The sequence below is a fragment of the Idiotropiscis lumnitzeri genome, chromosome 14 (assembly GCF_059441095.1).
Source record: "Idiotropiscis lumnitzeri isolate Australia: NSW breed Sydney's pygmy pipehorse chromosome 14, RoL_Ilum_1.0, whole genome shotgun sequence".
NCBI lineage: Eukaryota > Metazoa > Chordata > Actinopteri > Syngnathiformes > Syngnathidae > Idiotropiscis > Idiotropiscis lumnitzeri.
Window position 1 is genome coordinate 3,391,563 of NC_142404.1, and position 25,481 is coordinate 3,417,043.

Genomic DNA, 25,481 nt, shown 5'->3' on the forward strand with positions numbered 1-25,481 from the left:
ACAAGATCTGAGGTGGGCACGAGGCGTTGTTATGGAGGACTGTGCATAGACCGACCTGGATGGGTTTTGTGGAGGATCCACTACTTTGAAGGAGTCTTCCTGCAGCACTTCATGTTATGAAATGGACTCTGACATTGTTCTAATTAACATTTCTCCATGCCAAGTGCAAGTCTAACACAAAGCGCGGTCTAAATGTGCACGTTGGTGGAGTTTTCTTTCTTTTGGTATTTTCACAGACAGGACAACATCCAAAGTTGTATTTATTAAAAAAAATATATATACTATTGTTGTCCTATTTATGTTAATTAGGAAAAGTGTCAACCAGAGGCTTATTGATGCAGATGCATATTCCTTGCAAAACTCAGTGATGAAATAAGCAAATAACGCAAGAAGATGACCCAATCAACTAAGATACATAAAGTAATTAGTCAGATTATATCACAGGATATGAAGAGAGTGGGCTACGCGATATTACACATCTGCCTTTTCCCCTGGAAGTCTATATTTAAGCCTGTCATGTTTAATTCATCACGAGCTTCTATCTTCTAAAGTTGGCTCTCTTTCTGAGATGATACAGTACCAAGGACATAAGAAAGTAAAATGTCAAGGCCTTATAGTGACCTTAAAGTGGGATATTGCCCAAGGCAAAAACGGTCAAATGTTTGTTAGATTCATCTCACCGGAATGTGTTAACAATAGCCGAGTTTAGATGGAGACTTTTTTGGCATTCTGATTCAAATAATTTGGAATGAAGATCTCTGTTTGCATGTTACATGATCTTTCCCGATCAACCGTTTACATGCTCCACCCTGTTAATAAGTTCAGCCACGTTAACTGCAATTTTGACAAGTGGCGATTGATCTTAACATCGACGTGATTTATCATGATGGAGTTCATTAAATCTATTTAGCAGTTTTCACAATTGTTTTAACATTTTTATTGAAGAAGCACCTTGATAAAAACAAGTCACTAGTACTTTAAAACAAGTTCTGGTATTGCAGACGAGCTCTGCTAATGCTGATTGCAGACTACACGAACGTAGCCCGACTTTGGGCTGGCAGGTGTGTCACAGACAAAACTCGTGTCTCGTAGACGATTTTGAAATGTCTTGGTGCATCATAGCCCGTGAAGTGTGACATACTTAAAGATTTGGCGTCTGGGATGCTTCACGACCACCACCACGAAAGTCTGGCATGTCAGACATTTTGTAGGTCTTGCTACATGCGCAGAATATTCCTGGTTTGGCTGGCAATAGGAATATACCACCCCTATGAATCTGATTAAAATTCCATTTGGACTCAGCCGTTTTATTCTGATTATTGAATACATGGCTCCATGTAAACCAGCTAAATAACACCATCAAACTACTCTTGATCTATCAGATAGAACATTTCCCGTAAGAGTGAATGTGAAAGATTACCACTCTTTTAATGTCATCACTCTGATTGACTGGCAGTCTACAGTATCAAAGGACAGAACTCACTTCTCACACTACGTCAGCCAGGACCTGTCATGGGATAAGTGGTATGCATAATACTTTAATGGATGCCTCAATGAAAATTTCAGCCTTTAATTCTCTCAGTACTACAAATCTTGTCATCATGTCTCCCTGCAATCTATCAAGCTCTATTTAGAACCTGCACAAGGCCATTTTCAGCAAAAGAGTTGCCAAAAGTAATATACAACAGTAAATACTCAAATCGTCTAACAGATGTGACAAATGTTCAAATATTTATTTCTGCTGAGACACAGTGAAGCAAACGAGCACAATTTATATCACAGACTAGGGAGTCCAGTAATTAATGGCAGCTACCAGAGCCTGCAACTACCAATTAACCCAGAACAATGACGCTGCAAGTCTCACAGTAATCCTTTGCAAAAACAGACCTTGTTTCTATCTATTAATCCTTGTGTTGGAAACAAACAAGTTACATTGAAAGAAAACAAAACAAAAAATAAAAACATCAAAATAGTTTACTACTTCTTATGTGGGTGCAGAGAAATTGGGATCAATTACATGTGTGTCTCATGTACAAACCCCAATTCCAATGAAGTTGGGACGTGTAAAATGGAACAGCATCCAATGAGTTGCTAATCCTTTTCAATATACACTGAAATATATGCACTAGATCTTGGTGCAGGTTTCTTTGTAAATGTTTCTTATGAAGAACAATTGTTATGTGTAATTGTTGGTGCTGCTTTTTCTTCAGGGTGAGAAGATTCTTTCAAACAGACATGCCATCTTGGCTAGTATTTGAGAAAGGGTCCATTAATCAGCAAAGCAGAACGCAGAACGCCATGAGGTTCACAGTCACACGCTGGCTATTTAGAAAAAAAAACCCTGAGGAAACGGGGGTGACAATAACATGACGGACTGATGGATTGACGATTTAATTTGATGGACTGACAATGGCGAAAGGGCGTCCTGCCCGCTGACTAATGACGGACTGTCAAAATGTAGTAAATTGCCCACCTCTGTGTATTACTATGGAATAATTTATTCCAGGCAGGGAGGGTGGAAGGAGGATGGATGTAGGGGTCTTTTGAATGGTGAAGTGGAGGAGGAAAGGGCGAAGGATGTAGGGAGGGAAAAAAGAGATATGCGAGATATATATCCTATGCGCAGTTTACCCCATGCAGGGGGTAAGCTGTGCCACAAGACAACCTTTCGGATTTTATAGTAAATATTCCCAATATTCTGAAATGTCTTTTGCTATTTAGCCTGCTCATAACTTAAACTATCTTCATGTAGTGGTCCCCCCCCCCTAAAAAAAAGAGCCTCATTATCCCCCAGTCTCCCTTAACACCGTTGTGGTAATGTTCCAAAATAACCATGTGAAAAGTGCGAAAAATGAAAATCAAACACAATGCAATGTTTGACAGTCATTGCCGGCCAGTGTTGGGCAAGTTACTTCCAAAATGTAATATATTAAATATTTCATGTTACTTGCATGTGAAAGTAAAAAGTTCCTTTACAATATTATTGTCTTCATAGAGTTATGAGTTACGGAAGTTTAAGTTACTTTTTTCTTTTTTAATTAAATAATAATGTTGACACTTTGAAAGGAAATGCTTAATTTATTTTATTGTAGCTGGTAAAGTTAATATGTGATGAAGCTATTTAACTCGAGAGTGTGGGCTATGATATTAAATGCTTTGACTCTATGGTGGGAGATCACAACCTTTGATCAATATTTGTTGTATCAATATTTTTTTAATATAACCATTGGAACTGATATTTTGCCCAGTAAATAAATAATCCAAGACTATGAACCATAAATTAAATTATCATCATACTCAAATTAATTTACACACGCAAAATAGTGATGGATGACGTATAATTGATAATTCTAACAAAACAGATAAATGATAGATAGATAGATAGCGAGATAGATAGAAAGGCCGTGTCTAACAAAAGCAGAAATGCTATATGTATTGATAAAGTCAAAAGTGAGCATTTTTTCTCTTTCATAAAAAAAAAAAAGAACACTGTTTTACATGCTGCAATTGATGGCGCAAAATTTATTAAAATCACATCGAAAAAGCATACTGATTCAATTCCTTGCAATTTATTTGTTGTTTATCCCTGTTTGTATTTTGAGTATATGTTTTGCATTTTGTTTTATAAAACCATGATTGTGCTTGGTGTCACAAACAATAAATTCTCATCCATTAGGGAGACTGTTCATAGTGTCAACACACACAAAACGCTTTAAAGAGAGTTCAAGCGGGCAACCTTTTCAACTTTGCTGCGTTCAGAGGGAACCATTGAATTGTGTCGATTGTTCCACGGTGTAGCTTACACAGGAAGTGAGGAGGTAAATAAACTGTGCTTCCTTTCAAAAGATTCAATGAAATTCGTGTGAAGGTCCCGAAATTTGTAACCTATTACCAGACTCAGAAACAGTAACTAAAAATTGAGAGTAACTCATTATATTACTTGGTTACTGCTAAAATCTAATCTATTACTGTACTGCGTTACTTTTGTAACAGGTTACCCCCAACATTGTTACCGGCACACATAAGAGAGCCATGTTTCAGTTTTTCATGTCCATTTTTAAAAAATACAATTAGGATTAATGTAACTAACCATATTCGTATTTTATGAACAGCAATAGTGATTTTATTTATTGTATTTTATTTTCATTTGAAATTTGCATTAAAAGGTTCTACTTCCGGTTTAAGCTATGTGCCTTTATTTTGAATGCGAACTTCTTGTTTAGTACGGTTCACACTTAAGGTAATTTAACGAAGAGTACGCCAAAAGTTTCATATTGAGCCTCAGAAAAACGGACATTTATTTTTCTAGCACCCCCTCCGAAGAGGCAAAAGGTGTGTAAATGATGGATATAAGTATTTTGTGTTTGGAAACATTAAGTGTTGAATGTGAAATATGTCAGCTAATTGTTTGCGTGTGTTTTGAAATGTGTTTCAGCTCTTACGGTGATTAGGTTTGAAGGTTACACGGTTATGGATAAATCTTGCTCAAAAATCAACCACAAAATCATCAGTAAAGTCTCATCCTTGGTTCGGAGGGCATGCTACAATGAAAAAAAATAAAAAAACATCCCTCGTCAACTGTAACATTGCTGCTACTTAATCATTTATTTAATACACACTGTCACATAATGCTGTATAATAATTCCACTGTGTTGACATTAAAACTTTTCATGTTTTAAACGATGGATGACTTTCATGACCATTATGCGTTTATGTGAACTTCTACATACCATAGGACATTTATACAATTATTTAACCAATTCATTTCAACTGTGACTTGTTAAAAATATGTCGCATAGCACACTAGTTCAAATATGATCATACGGTATCAGCGTGATTCTGACATTAAGACCACTTTCACTTAAATCCCCGAAAGCCTTTAAAAACAGAATCATTGTTGCACCAAATCCTTTTGATCAAACTGTACTCTCACCCATCTGTCAGTTATCTTTCCTCATTGACCAGGAGTTTATTTCGTCCCATCATCCACAAACCAATCGGCAAAGCTGTTTTTACGGATTGCTTCATCGCACAGCATCAGTTCTCCCTTTCTAGCCTCAGGTCAGCTCAGAGAATAAGATGGTTTTGTGAAGATAGTGGAAAAATGTCACTGGGGAATGAAATATTGATGGAAGGCCTTGCTTCTTACTCCTGCCCTCAGGCGTAGGGTTACACTTACACAGTTCATGGGCAATCGGGGCAAAGTCAGAGAAGCATTGCAAGAGACAGAAAAACACGGGAACGCCACCGTCCGGCCCATCCTTTACCTCAATCTGGGTAAAGCATGATCAGATTCACTTTATTACGGTTTCTTCCAAGCTAAAACCATCCAGGCTCAACCCATACGATTGATTTCTGGCAAATCAAGAATCGATTCAATGTATGTAAGTAACACGAAAATAACCACAAACAGCAGAATTTGGGCGTTAGTGAGCCTCAATTGCAAGGTGTGTTGACAAAGCTGAGATGTTGTCCTTGATTCACTGCCATTGACGGTTATAGAAGCCAAAAAGTGCATTCCTTTTACCTGGGCTGGCAGTGAATGAGTTAAAACAAAGCACAGTTGAGTCATAGACTTGGTACATTAAGATGTACCATAAAATATGTGCCATAAAAATGTGCAAATTCAGCCATGGTCATAATGAAGAATGTTGAAAAGAAATACGGAGTAGCTGATTAAGGACTAACAAGGTATGAATGTCTTGCATGCCAACTGCTTGACTCACCATTGATCCAATTAGCCTTTGGGTCATGGACCTTGAACTCTGGCTTAAAGAGATCTTCCACAGTCAGTTTGGTGTCACTTCCAGCTTGGGTGTCAGCTGCAAATATAAGGCATGCATTGAAATTCCTCTCGCCAACAATATGCACCAAGATACAATGACTGTTACCCCTGTCGGATAGTATTTTGTGATTAATGAAACACAATACTGCTATTTTGTGTACCTGTTTGAAATTCAGATCTAGATTTTACCTCTCAGTTGCTCATTAATAGTATTATCTTTCCCGGCTAACTAATTAAAATAAGTCCATCTCGTTTAACGACTATACGAGTAACAAAATTGGATGTGCGTCGTCTATTACTGTCTGTCTTCTTCTGTTGACGTCAGCATGCGTCAAATTCTAGGTGCTTCAAAGAGATGACAGATTACATTTTTCTTTTAATCCACTATGGGCCTTTTATACTCCAGCTGTGTCAAAGGCATTTGCTGTGCAACCTCCAATTGATTCACACTGATTTTCTCATGCAAGGTACCAGAAGTAATACAGGGTATCTGTTCCTGGCTCAATCACAATAGCATCAACAGGGATAAATATTGTCAATTTCTGATGGATGCTTTAATATAAAGATTTTACTTTATGATCAATTCTAATGGTTAATTCCGAAATCTCTTTGTACCTTTCACACATATTTTATATGCATATTTGCAATGTGGTTTAAATATAATTAAAGAAAGACAGGAACCAAAACCCCCCGAAATAATACCATACATTTCCGTGATTATGAGGGGATTTAAACTACATTTTCAGACAGTCACCAAGATTTCTCAGGAAATGTTTCATTTTTTAATATAAACTGCTAAATGGGCATGGAACGTGGTGTTTTAAATAGGACAGCTGCTGATTGTGAGCAGAAGAGGAGGGGGGGCAAATGATTTTGAATGTCAGCCATATTGGCTTTCGTTGCAAACCCCAGATAGCATATTTGTACTTGGAGGCCTTGAGGGTAACCAACCATGGAACACAAGAGCAGCCGAAAGGGCACGGGATGATCTAGATCACGTTAGGCTCTCTGGTTCTCTCTTGGAGAACACCCTTTACTTAATCCCTTTGCTTTACAACTCAGAATTTCATGGAAGAGAGATATATTTGAATCATTTTACACACATTTAGTAATTGAAAGTGAATACAGTCAATAAAAATATTTTTTTTTATATTGAAATGATATCTCTTCAAAACAGTGGAAAGAAAGCAAATGAAACCACAGTTCTTGTTGCACCAGGGGATGTAAACATCTCAAAAACCTGAATATACTCATATATGATATAAAAATAAAGGTATATTGTATTTGATTGTATTTTTAGTTTTACAAAAACCTAAATAAAACCCAGATTACACCTTATGTAAACCGAATATTTGGTCATTTAAACGTGGAATATCGGAAATATCCACATTCGTTTGTGTTCTGCGTATTTTCTATCCGCGAGGACTCCTGTTTTTTTTTTTTTTTTAGTATGTGTCTGTGGCGTTTGGTGTGCAGTCCACCGAAAATACACAAGCAGAGGTAAAGTAACGTGGCAAAACTCGGACGCAGAACAGCGAGTAGGAAACCCACTAATTTATTAGTGTGATGAAAGACTTGAATATGTCTTTTATTGATGGCGGAAAGTAAGAAGCGGAAATTATTAATTGATCCATCTAATGATTAGGTAGGGTTATCCCAATTGATCACAATTTTGGATATTATAATTATGTATACAGGAGTAACTCTATCTGCTCACACATGTAAATGAGTTATTCAGAATTTTTTAGAAACCAGAATATTGAACTTAACCTGAAAATTGAAGGAAAGGCGATCAAATCATTTTAAAATCAATTATCATTATGATTTTTCCATCGAACAATCGAGGAATTGGACAATTACACCGTGTGTAACTGTGTACAATGAGTGTTTTCCATGTGTCCCAAAACACAAAGTATTAGTGCAGAACCAGTCTGACAACAAATTTTACCTGGCGTGAGGACAATGACTGACATGGTGATGAGGGAGCAAACCACAAGGATGACCAGCAAGGCAATGGCGATGCCCTTCCAGTTCCTTTGAGGTGGACTCACCCCACCGAGGTCCTATAGAGAGAGAGAAATGGAGGTCAAACAAGTTAAGTAAACACCGAAAAAGCATTTCGCCAGTTAAAATCACAGCCCGGGGGCCATTTTTGGTCCGCATGATGATATTTTGGGGCCCCTTATTTGACGTCAAAGTCAAATGTTAGTGTGGTCATCACCATTTTCTTTCAACCACTCACACTCACATGGGCTAAACATAGCTCAGTCTCATGACAGCTTCCAGCTAAATGTAATTCTGAAGTGACACCAAGTGGAAGGGAAAGACATCCAGCTCACCTCAGGGTGGTCCGCAAAGTAAGAAAAAAATGTTTTACTAACCCCAACAAATGATTCAGAAAACACTAAAAAAACAGAGCTGTTTTTATGAATAACGGCGGTGGGTCGAGAGTGGGACGCTACCCTGGTCGCGGCCGGGGGGCAAAAATGGGTCAAATTATATATATATATATATATATATATATATATATATATATATATATATATACTAGAACTACAACATATGTAGTTTTTAAATCTGATTATTAGACATATATACTTACACATTCAGTATATTTCAGTATTTATCACGACATTAACAGTGTGCCACTCAAAAATGTTAGTATGAAAAGATAACACGCATCCGTAAGTGTTGACATTCATCTTATGATTAAATTGGTTTTCATTTCACCCCTTCATTTGGTTTATTGAGATGAAGTACTTTTTGTTGCATGATCAGTGAAGAAAATAATTTATTTTCATTTCAATATATTGTGACAGAGCAAGATTTTATGACTTGATTTGCTGGAAATTTGGTGGTGACTCAATTTGAGTTGAATTTTTTTTTTTTCAGTAACATGCTTGAAAGTTGAAGGTTACAACTCGAAACTTACTCGTGACGTGCACAAATGTGACTCACTCCCACCTCCACCTGTTGGTTTTTTTTCTTCATGATGAAGTAAGTTCAATCTTTTTTTATACTGTACTGCATTTAGTACGGCACGGTGGACAACTGGTTAGCACGATGGCCTCACAGTGCAGAGGTCGTGGTTTCGATTCCACCTCCGGCCTTCCTGTGTGGAGTTTGCATGTTCTCTCTGTGCCCGTGTGGTTTTCTCCAATAACTCTGGGAATGGAATGCTCTAAATTGTCCTTAAGTGTGATAATGAGCACGTGTGGTTATTTGTTTTTGTGTGCCCTGCGATTGGCTGGCACCCTGTCCAGCGTGTACCCCGCCTACTGCCCGTTGTCAGCTCGGACTCAAATAATGGATGGATGTACTGTATTTAATTTCAAACACACACCAATTCGAATTAGAAAAATATATATTCATCAAAAAATGTAAATATAATTTGGGGTCACGAACTGGCTCACATAACGAATTAAATTTGTAATCTGATGTACCACTGACCATTGTTTTCTACTTCATGTTTATTGATTATGTGACAGCTGACAAGTAGTAGTGTTCTATATCTGCAAGACTTAATCACAAAAGAGTCTCAAAGGGCTTTACAGGCCAACAGATGACAAAAACTGGCACAAGATGAATTCAGCGGTGGACGGCCAATAATCTCTGCGTACATTCACTCAAATACTACAAATTTGCCAGGTCCTCATTTACTTACCAACGCATACTAATCATGCAAGATTTTTAAAGGCAAAGAAATGTTAGAGTCAGTGTCGCTTCAGACATCTATTGACTGCAAAGAATTTCCATACAGCTTATGAATTAATTCACATTTTTTTTTTAATCTTCAGATTCTTTTGAGCCCCTGAACACAGGTGTAAATTTGTGGAATTCCGGCATTACATGTCACATTTTTGTACGACATGAAATGTACATTTTAATCAGGTGTATAAAAAAATGTCAATCCATTGTTCCACGTCTGGACCTGAACCTGGTCCGAAGTTGCACCTCACAATTCCTTAAAAGAAAACCTCTTTGTACTCAGCACGTGCGTTGGCTGTTCAGCTCTCAGGTCTACATCTACGGAATCAAAGGAATGCAGCGTGCATTTGCGTTTGATGGCTCAATTGATCAAACTGAGCGCAGAAGGCTTGTTTGCACAATCTGATTGACCATGGAGCATCGTGTATGTGTTAGTATCTAGTAAGAAACCAACAACATTTGCAGTGCTCCGTGCACCAACTCCATGTCTGAGCCTTTGGGTCAGTGGATCTCAAGTGGCATCTTCCACCCCATATGCTGTCAGAGATAAGATAAATTAAACCTCCCTCATATAAATATCTTATCTCTGCAGGCTTTCTGCCCTCAATTACCCATAAAACCCTGCAGGTGAAACACAATCCACTAATATACCTCGATTGGACAGAGGGGAGGAGAAAACATGATCTAATTAGAAGTTAATCTTTTGAATAAAAGGATTGACATCATATATAGGGATGCTACCCCCTCATTTTATTTTTTTATTACGATTGGGATTGTTGCTTGCCGGAACACAGCACATAGCTAAGGAATAAATTCTGTATATCCCTATACGAATCACTGCAAAACATAATAATTTACTATACCATACGTCTCTAACATTGTACATAACATTATGTTGTTCCCTTTGAAAAATAGAAAACAAACTAGTGTACTTTATATATGATATGGGCTACTCATACAGTAGTTAAACCAAGTAACAGTTTAATTTTTGTATAAGTAGCATTTAATGAAATAGCCAAAAGACAATTGATAAAGTATTGTGCAAAATCCGAAAATTATTCTGATTGATAAATAAATGAATGAATGAATTGCTTTTATTGCGGACTCAGGCTCCAAACACAGACAGACCAAATACACAATATACACAACACAAATATATACACATGGACCAAGGTAAAAATACTAAAAAAGCATCCTATAAAAGACAACAGTACCAATGAAGCGAGATTGGCATTGTGTAGCACTTCACCCATTCACTACCCGCCAAGTAAAAAAACAAAAACAAATGGATCTTTGACATCTTCAGCCATCAATTGATAAGTGAGCAATAATTTCATTATTTCTAGTCATTTGGCCGACAGATAAATTTATACATCAGATTTCTCAGTGCGGCCACAGTGTATTAACCCTTTAACTCCCAAACGTTCATTTGTCCGATTCAGTAATAAATCAATATATGACATCGATGTTCAGCCGATAGCTGTTCTATGCCACTTATGCTGCCATTTGATAGAGTGATAATTGCTTCAGATACTTCGTTGGTAGTAATCAGAAAAGAGTTGGGATGTAACGACTCATTTCATTTCCCGATTTCAATTAAATTTTTTTAGCATTTATTTTAATTGCTGCCTTGCTTGTCTTGTGTGCACGTGTGATGCTTCAGCCATCCACAAAGGCAATACGCTTTGATGTTTAGCATGTAAACATTTAGAGCATTTCAAATGGAAATTATAATCATATTTCACTTTTCTTGGGCATCAACCAATTTTTTTTTTTACTTAGAAGGCATAGAAATCATGAATAAAATTGACGAAATGCACTGTGCTAAAGAAAACAAAAATGAACACTAGACACACTAGATTTTTAAAAATGTTTTTTATTTTTACCTTAATAAAGAAACATTTTGATTTGCTTTTCTAGTACCGTATACATAATATAATCTACACATTGAAAATGTGGCATGTGCCTGAAAAAAAACAACTCTCTCTCTCGCTCCATTGCCCGCTTTGACTCGCACACCCCTCCCGTTCCGCTAGTTGCGTGATGCATTCATAAAACTCTGAAATAATATAGCTCCGCAAAATACAACTGTTACCGCATCAACACGCATAACCCAGATATTTTACAATTATTTTTTTAGCACTGTAAATGAGTATATTCTAACAAGCTAGGTAGGTTTTGCTTTATTGTTGGGTGTTGTCGTTAATGGCTTGTGGCAAATGGGTCATGAGTGGTGAGATGTCAGAGTTCATAAACGCAAGACTCTGTGCCCGGTCACTAAAAAGCACATGTGCTCTTGCTGTTTCGATGTAAATCCCGGGTATACAAAAACTGTATTTCGGTTTTAATAACAGTGAGTTTGCTGACTAATGTAGAAGCTACAATACGTTTGCGTACCACAACAGGATATCGAGGCGGGTTCCAACACATGCGCACGGTAGCCTGTGTGTGCTAACTACAGCTAGCTCTCACACACTACACATCCTGTCGTGAATTAAATCAGGCATCAGACGCAACATGCTTCCTTTTTAAGGTGCTTGGTTTATATCGTATTAAGTAATTGTTTGTATGCAGTTTGTTTAGAGCAGAGACATGACAGAGCGGCTCTGATAAACATGGTACGGCAAATCGATTCTTTCATTTTTTCGATGCATATTTTAAGCAGTTTACGTCCATATTTAACTGATTTTCAATGAATCTTCATCCCTCACTCGGAATGCAATTAAGCAAGTCACTATAATGCTTTTGCCAGAGTGCTACAATCGTATTAGATCCCGATATTCCCTCAATTGTAATATAAAGTCAGCCCTGTGCGCCTGTTCATTTTTACTGATGAAATGAATTGCATACTTGTCCCTTGCATTAGTTTGTTTTTCATACTCAAATCCAGGCCCTTGTCTTGGCCAACCTGCCTTTGTCCAAGCCCTAGCGGCATCACAGGCTTTGGCATAATAATCCTGCCAAAAATGTATTCCTCCCTGGTCTTGCATTATACATTTTATTTTTGTGCTTGTTGAAGCACATATATAGCTTCATATAGCGCTTTAACAATATCATCATGCATGAGATAAGTTTTCACACTCCGTGTGATTACATAAAATAGCATCTCTTGGTATGTTGATTAGGCTTATTGACTTATCCGTAGTACTGTCGTAAACGAAGCGATCTTCCTCACAAAGCATTGACCGAACTGGCTGTCACTCAGGAAGGATTAATAAAAGGATCACAAAATCAAAAAAGAATAGCAATTTCGCTGGTCTCTGAAAATACAGGGGAATCTCAATTCAACAGACCTGGAACTAACTGACCCCAGATTTGGCGGACAGCAAATATAAACTAATAAAAATGTCCAATTCACTCAAAATGCACCTTTTATACAGTACTTTTCAGTCTGGTAGTTCCAGAATTTTCCGCAAAGGCATCAACAGAGAGTGATTGGTCACGTGTTTCCGGCTTGCGCTGCTGTTTAGTCGTAGATAAACAGATTTTATTGTAGACTTGAACAGGCTAAAAACTGCGTCAATGTGGTGGTCAAGTTGGCAAGGGTAACTTTCCCATTAAACCAATGAATGGACAGATGTGGCAGCCATGTTAATAAGGGAGCGAGACGCTGCAAATGTAGTGGAGTAAAGGCAAGGCAGCTTTATTTTTATTGACCTTATTCATGAGGGCTCTCATTGAGAAACGAATATGTGCTCAACTTCCAGTAAGAGACTTGCGGTAACATTTTCCTATTTCCTACAGCGGGGTTCATTTCATAGAGTGATTTTATTTGAATGTTTTTTCACCCACTTTTCTGAGCTATCATTAGCCTTAATTACATTGAAAAATTGTCTCGCTTGCAAACTTGTTACGCAATTGGCAGTTGTACTAACAAGCAGAAGAATCAGTGACTACAAGAGTAATGTTTTGAATAACTGGCTCCCCGGACAAGGAGAGACTGTTGAAGTTTCCAGCGCCTACCCGGGAATGAGGCCCACATAACAATTAGTCTGAGAGTCGTTTGAAATGACCACCTTAATGTTGTCCATGTGCAGCTTTTCATTTTGTGGACAAAGCACGTCACAGCACTCACGTTGAACTTTGTGCTGATGTGCCTGCATTGCGACAAACCACTAGAGAAGATTCAAAGTGTACCGAGTGCCGCATTATTAGGTATTACTTTTATATGTGTGGGAGACACACGATACTCTTGGATTCGTCAGCCTATGAAATTATTAGAAGGAGCGGCACAATATTTGGGATTTTATGAACAGACTTTTTGTCAGTCGCTTATGGCGAGGAAGACCTTATGCCCATAAAATTAAAAATATTGGCGGCCTTCGCTCTAATATTTACAGTGGGCCGTTGAAGTTGACATAACTAGAGATGTCCACATAAACTTGGAAGATTGATTGCGGTTTTAGAAATTGAGCTACGAGAAGCTTGTTTTCATTAAGCGTCACAGTCATGTGGTTAACATGCGGTGGGAAGTACTAAGTTTGGCTGACTCCTGCATCTGTGTCCCGTTAAATACAAATGAGTCCAACCTCTTCTAAAAAATGCGACAACTTACCTTCTGTGTAGGTTAGGAGCTGCACAATATATGGAAATGTATATATTACTGAAATGCAAATTCATGCAATAATTTTTGGGGGGAATTGTATTATTTTGTCTGACTTTTATGCAACTTAAGAGATGCAAATTTAAATGAGCATTCCCACCCAATCGTTGGGACATTATCTAAGGGAACTGCAATTAATTAGCTAGGAACACATTGAGCTGGCTTATTTTGCTGCTTGAAAAAAATATATACTTATTTCATTTGATAATAAAAATGTAATTTCTTTAGGTATATGTTATATATCGCAATAATATCAATATTGCTATAATCAACATTCATATCACATATTGGACGTTTTTCCAATATCATACAGATCTCTACCGTCGACCATACTAGTTTTGGTACAGTACACATTTTAAATTTTTTGTAAAGCCTTTATCTATCAGCATCTAATCGTAACTCAGGTGACGAACGGGGGGCATTGCGTGGCCCTGTTCCTCAATAGAAGTTGGCGTTTTTCAAGTTGTCACTTATTTCCTAATTTCTCCAAAATTAATGGATAAAAAAGAAAGTGATTACAAATAAGATAAACTGAGCATGTTTGTAAAAAATGGGCCATCTTGGCTGTATAATTGTAGTTGTATGATTGCTAACTTCGTCAAAATGTTCGCACTGACTGGAAAGTAATAATAATAATAATATTCCCTTTATTAGTCCCACAATGGGGAAATTCGAGATTCGAACCCAGGCCTCCTGGGGAGACTGGGTCCTGAACGCGGCGCCTTAGACCACTCGGCCATCCTACATACCCATCAACCCAATGTGTACATGTATGCCTTGTGTATTACTTTAATTATTTATTTTTTAATTAGGTCAATATGCTCCATATTTTGTAATAAGCCACACAATTAAATCCATCTCATGTCTAGACATGCTATTCAATACGCCTTCATTCCACTGACGACAAATAGCACTTTACAGCTACAGGTACTCTAAATCTGCCTCTTCATAGTCAAGCCTTTCTCCCACTCATTTTCACTTTCTATCTCATTTAAGAGTAATCAATTTAAATAATTCTTAGTTTAATAACACAATTATGAGAAGTAATAGAGTCATTAAGAGTTTTGAGCAAATGTCAAAATTAGATTTCTTTTTAAGGACATCTCAAGCATAGATAAACGGTTCTCCTACCAGAAGACATGACACCGAAAATTAACTTTATCACATTCATTAGACCCTCCATGGGACAATATATTCCTCAATAAATCTACAGTAAATGTACTAGAATATGCAGAGCATATTGGTGGTCAAGCAACTTTTTTAGATTGAGTGGTGAAGTAAGCACTGCATGCATTTTTTTCAATCAATATCTATTTAATGACAAAGTAATAAAAGACAAAAAAGGATTTCCAGAACCAGGTACTCCATCTCTAGCTAGACACATTTATGTTTTAAGAAAGATGAATGTACCCAAGGAAGTCCTCATCAAATTCAACGCACCTACTGAACTCATACTGGTGGCAGCGAAACAATGTTTTCTGTCAATTAGGCTTCCTATTTTTGCCTATATATTTTTTTTGGTGCATAAGTAATTTCTAATGCGTTCACTTATTTCAAATAAAGGTTCAGTTCTGTGCTCCAACATAACACACTGTGCTGTAAATTATAGTCAAGCAGTAACAAGAAAACGCATGTCTTTATTTTACGGGCCTGACAGTAAAAGGGCAAAGGTACAATGATTTATGCTGCATAGCATAAATAAAGTGATTCCCAACATTGTGTTCTACCACAGTCAACTCATGAAAAGAATACAGATTGTGGCTTGCTGTGGAGAAATTACTGCCTCAATTAGATCAAAATCAGGGGCTATTATTCAAGAATGTTTTAAACAAAAAAAAATAAATGGAGATAACTTTTTTTTATTGTAACAAAAGTGTTTCGGAAAGTAATAGTGAAAAGCATTGAAAACGTCAGACAGGTGGTTTTTCAAAATGCCTGCATTCCCATTCTGGTCTATCACTGAAAAAAGTCTTGCACATGCACAAATGTATTCTAATGGCAAATGCAAAGCATTAACATGGCAGAACTCTGAACTGTGTTTGGATTTGTGACACTGAAGATAATTAGCTTTTCAACACAACACAAATATCTGATGAGTATGAGACAGAAAAGACAAGTTATCGGTTCACACGCATCTGCTACATGACAGTGTTGGGGAAGTAATGATGCTCCGTAATTTAATTACGTAATTGTAATCCGTTAACTGATGTGGAGAAGAAATAAAAGTTGATTTTCTGGGAAATTTCAAAGTTTACAATTTCAGTTACGTTTAAAAAATTCACTGCAAAAGATCCAATATATGAAATTGTCGGTTTTCATATCAACATTCTCCTTCTAAAGCCAATGCTTGAGGTTGGTTCTCTTTAGTTAGGTGCCATTCATACTGTTATACTCACTCAATCGACTTGTTATTGGTAGGGCAGTCATCAGCAACAATGTTGGAGGTGGAAAAGACGTTCCAAGGTTGAAAATACAAACGAAAAATAAACCTCTTGGTCCAGGCAAACGGTAAAAGTCCAAATATTTAAACACAATGCAAAAATAATTTACGGCAGTGATGTTTCCGTTGATATTGAAACAGATGTGGCTTTAAGTGGAAGGACTAACAAGTGTGTTTGGATTGCATTGTGTTTCTTTTAAACAATCCTTTGTTCGAATGTGCTTGGACAGGCTCCATCACCCCCGCAACCCTTGTGAGAAGCGGAACAGATAATGGATGGATGGATGTTAGAATGTTACGCATTTTGTGCAGGCATGATGAGAAGCCTTAATTAAAATAGCTACAGGAGTAAATATACCTGGTTCTGTCTTGAACCAATAACATCACAGTCCATCCATACAAACAATTATTTATCAAGTGAGGGAAGCAAATGATGGTATGGAACCATCCGTGGTTCTTAATGAGACATGACTGACACTTTTAGGAGTAAGGGAACACGTAGATAAACAAACATGCACGCTCACACTCATACCTAGGGGCAATTTAGAGTGTTCAATCAACCTGCCATGCATGTTTTTGGAATGTGGTGAGAAACCGGCATACCCAGAGAAAACCTACGCAGGCACGGGGAGAACATGCAAACTCCACACAGAAAGGCCGGAGCCGGAATGGAACCCACGACCTCGGCACTGTGAGGTCATAGTGCTAACCAGTCGCCCACCATGCCAAATCATAGTGCAGAGGGAAAAAAAAATTCCCATTCGTTCCGAAAGGTTTGTGAGTTGTTCAATGTGGTTGACAGGAAGATCCATACAAGTTCACCTCTGATTAATGGAGTTGCTGTATCTGTTCAGCCCAGTCAAGCTCTTCCTCACCAAACTCTTCCCACCATAGCAACCACAAAAAAAAATAAATACAAGCAGTGTGTTACAGAGAAAAGGTGAGACCAAGGTGTGGAAAATTAGAGAATGCTTTGCACCCACTACTGTGCCACCTGAACTTTTTTTAATCAGCTGATGGAGAAAAATACACACCTCACACGCCACACCGGAGGGGATGCGCCGAGGGTAATTTCTGAGAGACATTTGAGAATCTGACATTTGCCGACTTTGATTGGATGAGGGGGGAAATGGTCAAATTTGGTGTCACGTGTCATCATCCAGACGGCTTATCCAATACACGGTTGCGGGGGGCTGGAGCCTATCCCAGCTGACGATGGGTGAAAGGCGCACTACACCCTGAACTGGTCACCAGTGAGTTGCAAGGCAGACACAGACACCATCACTGAGTGGGAACTGATCCCACGCTGCCCGCACACAAGTCAGGCGAGTGTACCACTACACCATCAAATTTGGTCCGATTACCAATTAAGGTAAGCGGTTTCACCTGTCTAACTCAATCCTTGTTTGAAAAATTTATGTGTCTACCCCATATGCCATGCCCAAACATACCCCATGAACAGAAAAAAACTTGAAGAATATGTACCATGACGATGTTGCAGTGCCGTATATTGTGATCTCAGGTGTGAAATAAATCAAAGTCAAGCCAACAACCGCAACAGTTGTTCACAAAAGGCTGTGGGCCAACTTCAAAATCAAAGCCAAGCAAATGAACGTCAATGCTGAGTTAGTTTTTAATTTTAAAGTAGGCCACGCATCACTGTGCATCTTGCTTGTCTTCCGTGCCTACCTCAGTTGCAGGTAGATCTTTTTAAAATGGTTAGCAGACCAGCAAGATCTCACAGCCCAGATTAGCGGCCAATGTGGATGCCCCCATTCGATTGAAAGCGTTGCCGTAAAAGTGCAATACATCACTATTGAGGCTTTTTTTTTTTTACTCTTTTCCCAGTCAAACTAATCAATTACAACCAATCAAGCCATATGTGTTTATTTGGCCAGGATCCCTATAATAAAAACGTCTGGGTAGCATGCAATGTAATTCTAGACACCAATAATAAGCAAATTGCTAAATGAGTTTAATTTCTTCACACAACTCCTGTGCAGATATACATAGCTATTGACAGTGGTGAGTATACGCAATATACCTTAAAAGGATTATTTATTTTTCACTCTTCTATTGATTATTTTTGTGAGACAAGCTTATGTAAAGATGCACTTGTAGACATCGCATGCATCGCTGACTGAGGACATCTGCTATCTGCTAATTTGATACAATATGCTCATTTAACAAATGTGTGTCTAATGTATCTCTTAATAAGATAGTATCTTGCATCATTTCTTTTTTTTTACTACACAACAATATACACAATGATAATAGATTCATGCTCTGTATTTAGCATTAAAAACATAGCCCTCAAGGATACTGCCATCGGTCTGCTGCATGTGAGATACCTTTCCACCTGTCATACTTCTCTCCTTGTTGGCGTAAAACTGTGGGTCCCTAAATTCTTTTGTAAGGACCCCATTTTAAGGATATAAAACTTGTGTACTACTTCCTCAAGTAGTGGAGTACTAATTTATCCAAATTGGTGCGTTTTACCTTATCTTTGGAAGTTGACTCAATTTCTGCGGATTCATCCAATGTTTTTGTAGCTCTGCTATGCCATTCAGTCCACATCCCTATTTACGTATAACAGTACATGAATAGTCTGTAAATTGCTTCCCCAAAACCTAATTTAGTTGTTTCGCATTAAAATTGAAATACCAAATTGAAAGCAAAGTAACATGACCCACAGCTTTGGTCTATTCCCCACAGAGTGCAGTCACAAATGGTACCATCCACACATTCTACCCATTTTCATATAGCTTATCCTGGTCAGCGTTGTCAGGGCCTGGAGCTTATCCCAGCCTACTACAATAGCAACGCCACTAAAATAGCTACAGTACCTTTCTTAATCCATATATGGCAGTCATAATAACAGCCTTGAAGATGTAACTGCTACTACAATGAGTTGCAGACACGATGGATGCCCCTGATTAAGTTGAGTGAATGTATTCATCATTATGCAGTGATTCTGCACTGGTGGGTTGCAGACTGCTACGGAGTGAGTCACAGACAACGATGTATTGTTATTATTGTTTTAACCAGATCATCATATATTCACATTTTGATTTAAAAAAAAATATATATATATATATATATATATTAAATAAATTGGGAAATCTGCAACAGTCTAGTGCAGTGGTGACCACATGTTTCAGCATTCACGCATTTTATAAAATTGTCAGGTCAAAATGATCTACCAACTATGAAAAAAAAAATCATATTTCAAAATATATTGAGTGTTTTTAAATAGACAATGTTAGTTGGTGTACTGTGTATACCAGCATAAACCCATGATGCATAATACAACTCTGTGCATGTTTTACCACTACCGTGACTCTGATAACTTGCACTGAATGAAATCCGCCATGGATGCATAGTTCAGCGAGCAGCTGCTGATACCCAGCCTCAACCACATTTCCATATTCTCATCAGTCATGTTGTACCAGAATTTGGTCTTAATAATCTTCACATGAGAAAACGCTGCCGCTTATAAAAGTGGAGTTGAATAATGCAGTCAGAAGCAGCGCAGTATCTTATGTTTGGGGTACTTTTGCTCTGTGAGTAAGTTCCAAAACTGTCTAAAACTTGATCTCAATGTCACATATCTGTCTTCCTGCAACGCGATAAAATTCACCAAAATCTAGTTAGACCAGTGGTATACCTTGTGCCAAAAGTTAGACGCTCTTATACTGTATTTTTAATCAATTGTGCATTACCAAAAAATACAACATCAAACCAGTACCATTTTATTTTTAGCGATACTCGATCATGGATAAGTCATGATAGCAATGTACAGTAGCTGCCTTGGCTGTGCATGTGTGTAAGTGAGCTGGGGGCGTTCCTTTGGGCAGGGACAAAAGGGGGCAAAAGTGAGGGTACATTGAATTCTAACCATGGGAAAATGCGGGTCCCAGGGTCAGACCAATTGAGAACCCTTTATAATGGATAGTTTAGATCAGCAGTCAGAACAACATAGGATGGCAAATTGTATTGATTAGCATCTCCTTCCACATTTCCACCAATGTTTTCATCACATTTAGATTTATGTTTACATGGTGATGTTATTCTCCCCTGCAGTCGAATATCTGATTCATACACAATTAGAAGCAGATGACTGCATTCTAACAAATGATTCTGCAGGCTGCAGATAAGGCTCCAGCCGTTTCCGCACAGTTGGAAAAACATATCATTCATCAAGAGAAATTAAATTGAAAGGGATTCGGACTTTCCTAACAATAGAAAACCAAACCAAGTCATTGTAGAGTTGAGCGCACATGCACAGGAAATTGTTTCTTACCGTGAGGCTAAGAAGTGAAGCATGTTTTTTATTCCTGTTGTATGGTTGGCAACGGAGGATTCAGCAGGCACTGAGCTGTAAAATTGTTAGTTGAGAGGGCATCAGTACTCCGATGAAAGTGCAGAGAAAATGACACCGCCACAGCTGAGACGGTTCTTTGGCTGCTGATTTACTTATCTATGTTGTCTTAAGTGTCTTTTCATTGGTTCTGTACACATACCACGACATATTAAGAAAGTGTCAGTTTCAAAAATCACTGGCAGTCTACTGACAATCAGGTCAATTTGAAATGTTCAAAGACGGCATCGGTTGAAAGTTTACAAATGTGACAAGATAGTGCTGCCACAACTCATTGTTATTTAGCGTAACCGAGTAACACTTAAAACTGCAAACTGTATGTGCTGGCAAGAGCTCCAATATGTTTTTGGACCTTTGACTGGATATCCTACAAACCTTTCATGAATCTTCAAACTTTTGAAGATGCTTTACAGTGGTCTCCAAACCACTGTTATTGTTTCCATACATACAATGTTTTATTTACAGGTAAATGTGAAACACATTTAATTAAAAGATAGACTTGCAAACATTGCAATTGTCTGTTATCACTTGCAGCAAAGAATTAGCAGCTTCTTTTATTTGTGTAAAATGGTAAAAAAAAAAAAAAAAATTAAATAGAAGAAGGCATATGAAATGAAGCTGAGCAAATCATCACATAAGCTGATCAAATTTCAAATTGAAAAAATTCAAACAGTTGCAGTATTTTTCTTGTTTAATCAAGGGAGCTTTATGCGGGGTACACCCTAAACTGGTTGGCTGTCAACTGCAGAGCACATACCGTATAAACAAACCACAATTATGCTCACATCCACACCTGGCAGACAAACACAGACAGCATGTAAAATCCACACAGAAAGGCCTGAGCCAATACGCATAAAAGTGAAACGCACATTTTTTCTTCATTTCTCACTGCAGCTGGTAGCTTAGTCATCGGGGAGTTTGAAACAGTTTGATTAGTTAATTCATTTTTTTTGTCTAATTTTCTTATCTTGAGTGGAGATTGACTCCATGTCCACATCACATCATACACTTTTCTCGACATTCTGTTTGTCACAGGTCAATGTCATGTCATGTGCTATAAGGCATGTCCCATGTCTTTCATTGTTGTAATATAGGTTTTTGGACTTCTTAATTCGCTTTTTTTTCACTATTTGCCTTTTTCAGAAATATATTTTTAAATTCTCGAGCTTCTTGCACTGCCTAGCCTATATATCGTCATTTGCATCCACCTGCCTTTTGCCTCAACTCGGTCACAGCAAACCCTCCCTTGACACAGAATGCAAATTTCAAATCTCATGTCATCGTCTCAGCCCAGGTCAAGTTGGTTTCTGCAGCAGAAATAGAAAGGAAGAGAAAATTTGTCTTTATTTTAGATGTCCAAATGATTTGTGGTTTCTTTAATGAATGGGGTTCAGAGGCCTCGACTTGCTCAAATATGCACCTCCTCACTGGTCGTACTGTGATTGTGCCAAGGAGTCTTAAATGAGTATTAAACTTAAAGTCACCTAATGCTCAAAAACTGCAATAAATCATCACCAATATTTATGTTGACATCTCTCGTTATGCTTTCTTCAACTTTAAAATTGTCTCCCCAATATTCCAACTTTATGGATATTAAGCGTATGTTGCGTAATGAGGAAACGCTTCATACATTTAAGACAAAATGCTCATTGTGATATAGGTTGATGTGGGGATAAGTACAGTTGTCCAAAACCATTTTGGTCATAATCGATTTAAGTGTTGTGACATTAAGTGAAGCAAACATTTTTCCGCTTATGTTAAGCGTGACTGACACTGTCCTATGTGCCAGTCTACCGCAAGTTCCTCAGCTATCATGACGGTATTTTTAATATATCCAAAGCATATTTTATGGAAATCAGGTCACATTACACAATGCAGCACAAAAGAATTGCAGATTCACTTAGCACACCAAAATTGACGTATTCGTCGCAAATAAGCCTGCGCAATTGATATTTTCAGTAAGGCCATGATAGGCTGTTGCAGATAAGACATTGATTGGACAAAGTCACACAATTGTTTTGTTACTTTAATGTTTTAATGATAAACAACTCAACATTAGTATTTCGCAACCAAGATTATTCTCCAGCTATCCATTAACTGAGCTGTTTCACCTCACAAGGGTCACGGGCGTGCTGGAGCCTATCCTCGCTGTCTTCGGGCAGTAGGCGGAGTACACCCTGAACTGGTTGCCAGCCAATCACAGGGCACACAGATACAGACAACGATCCACGCTCACACTCATTCAGAGTGCTCAATCAACCTTCCATGAATGTTTTTGGAATGTGGGAGGAAACCAAAGTACCTGGAGAAAACAGATGCAGGCACGGAGAGAACATGCAAACTCCACACAGGAAGGCCGGAGCCGGAATCGAACCCACGACCTCTGCACTGTGAAGCCATCGTGCTAACCAGTTGACCACCGTGCCGCCTCAAGGTTATTTAAGTTAACAAAAAATACTTACTAAAAGCTTACTAAAAACTAAAACTCAAATTCAATAAGTACTTTGGTGAACAAAATAAAAACAAAAAGCTTTTAAAAAAACAAAGACTAATTGCAACTACATTTTACGTTTTTTCAATTAATATCATACATGAGGTTTCTGGGTTGATTTTAAATGTATTTGTTGTGGTATTGTTGTATATCCATCGCTACAGAAGAACTAAGGTCCATTGTAATACAGTTACAGTAGTTTACTTAGCTTTATTACACAAAACTTGCACTGGACAAATACTCCATATATATATATATATATAAAAAAAACAAACTAAAACTAATAAAAAATAAACAAAATCAAATCATTTGAAAAAAAAACAAAAAAATAATTTAAACTACCCATCGCAAAAAAAGAAAACAAGTCAAAACTAAATAAAAAAGTATTGTAATGAAAAATTAAAAACTATTAAAATAATGTCCACAACAGAAAACTAGCTACTGTGATAATATTAAATTAAATTAGATAAAAAAAGAATGTTTATTCTTGGACATGTGTGCCTCAACCCTATGGCCCAATCATCAATTTGCTAACTGTCGCAGGTAATTTACTCATTCAGTACGAGTGGGAAAATTGTACATTATTGTAAAATGTAAAATGCTTTGAGTGAATGTGCGCTTCTGAAATATAATTGAATTGAACAGCAGATTGGCTCAAATTTAAAATCAGAAGAGCCAATATAAAGTGCTTAACGATAACTACACACCTGTCGAAAAGGCCTAAATGTAGTTGCATTCTTTATTTCCTCAAGAATGTGTCAAAGCAGAGTTGGAAAAAGGCCGGTGTTAATTCTGTCTTTATTTCCTTATTCCTCTTTGTGCCCAAGATGAGACAAAAACAGCTAAAAAAGCAAAGACTGATACTTTGACCGACTCTGTGTTACAACACAATGCTCTGCGGCGGCACTAAGCTAGTGCTGACCACAAGGTCATTCGCAGAGATCATCAAAAGAGCCGACTTTTATTACACCTGAGCTTGCACACAATGTGACACTTGTCAATGTCAAATGAGTCTGTTCATTCTGTCTGTTCTCTTACAATTACATTTCTTACATTGGCTTTGAACCAGACCCGTTACGAGAGCCCATAAATTGCATGGAGGGGGCCTACACACACAGCAATTGCTTTGCTCCATATATTAACGTAGCACTGCCGAATCCCATCTTGAATGGCACCCTTTGTGACAACCGGAAGCATGTATTGTCATTTCAGAATACATAAAGTCGCCTTCCCGAGTATGTCGACACTGCAGCCGTATTGGATGTGGCGAAGTGAAGCAAATTGTGAAGATGCCTCGTCACTTGCTCCTTGGAGATATATCATCAAGCAAGAACTCACTGGATTAATACCAAATTATTTCTTTTGATGACATTGTGTCTTTCAAACTCCATTTCACAAAGTTTAGATGCTAATTTTATGTAAAAAATAATAGCCATATCAAATATGGCGGATGCGCTGACATATCGCTTCGACAGGGCCACCCGATTCAACACGTGTTTGCTGCAGAATTTAAAAAAAAAAAAAAGGAAAAGAGAACTCATCTTCATTTTAGATGTCCAAAGATTTTGTGGCTCCCGTGGAAACTTTCATGAAACATTTCAAATGGCTCTTTAGTTGACAACACTGATGTAATATGGGACATATTACAACACTGATGTAATATGGGACATATTACATCAGTGTTGTCAACTCACTCACTCACTGGCCGTACAGTGAAGCACCTCGACAGGCTGAATATTTATTGTAGGAAACAAAACGTTGCAGAATGTGCAAAACCTGCCATCTATAATCACCAAAATGTATGTTGCCATCTCTAGTTATGTTCAGATCAACCTCTGAAAATATTAGAATGATTGCCAAAGTATTACGGATTTTTTTTTTTGGTGGGGCTTTTTGCTGCATGCCAAAATTATTTGAGAGCTTTGGTTGAATACATTTGACTATAACACTGAAAACACATACAAGGATCATTGAGGAGACATACTAGGAGTAAAATGACCAACCAGCACTCAGAAGTCTGTATGTCACTCATTTAGCCTTAAAGGCACATGAAAGCACTACTGTATGTGTGTG

General features: G+C 37.7%; 1 protein-coding gene across 2 annotated transcripts in view; it reads right to left on the reverse strand.

Annotated features, from left to right (window-relative positions):
- dpp10 (dipeptidyl-peptidase 10 (non-functional)) overlaps nt 1-25,481 on the reverse strand; it is a 148,947-nt gene that overhangs the window by 65,012 nt on the left and 58,454 nt on the right. For both annotated transcript variants that reach the window (XM_088315681.1, XM_088315682.1), the window contains exons 2-3: nt 7,734-7,848; nt 5,727-5,822 (exon numbers count right to left, since the gene is read on the reverse strand). In XM_088315681.1, the coding sequence (XP_088171807.1) occupies nt 5,727-5,822; nt 7,734-7,848 (211 nt within the window). The remainder of the gene's footprint in view (nt 1-5,726; nt 5,823-7,733; nt 7,849-25,481) is intronic.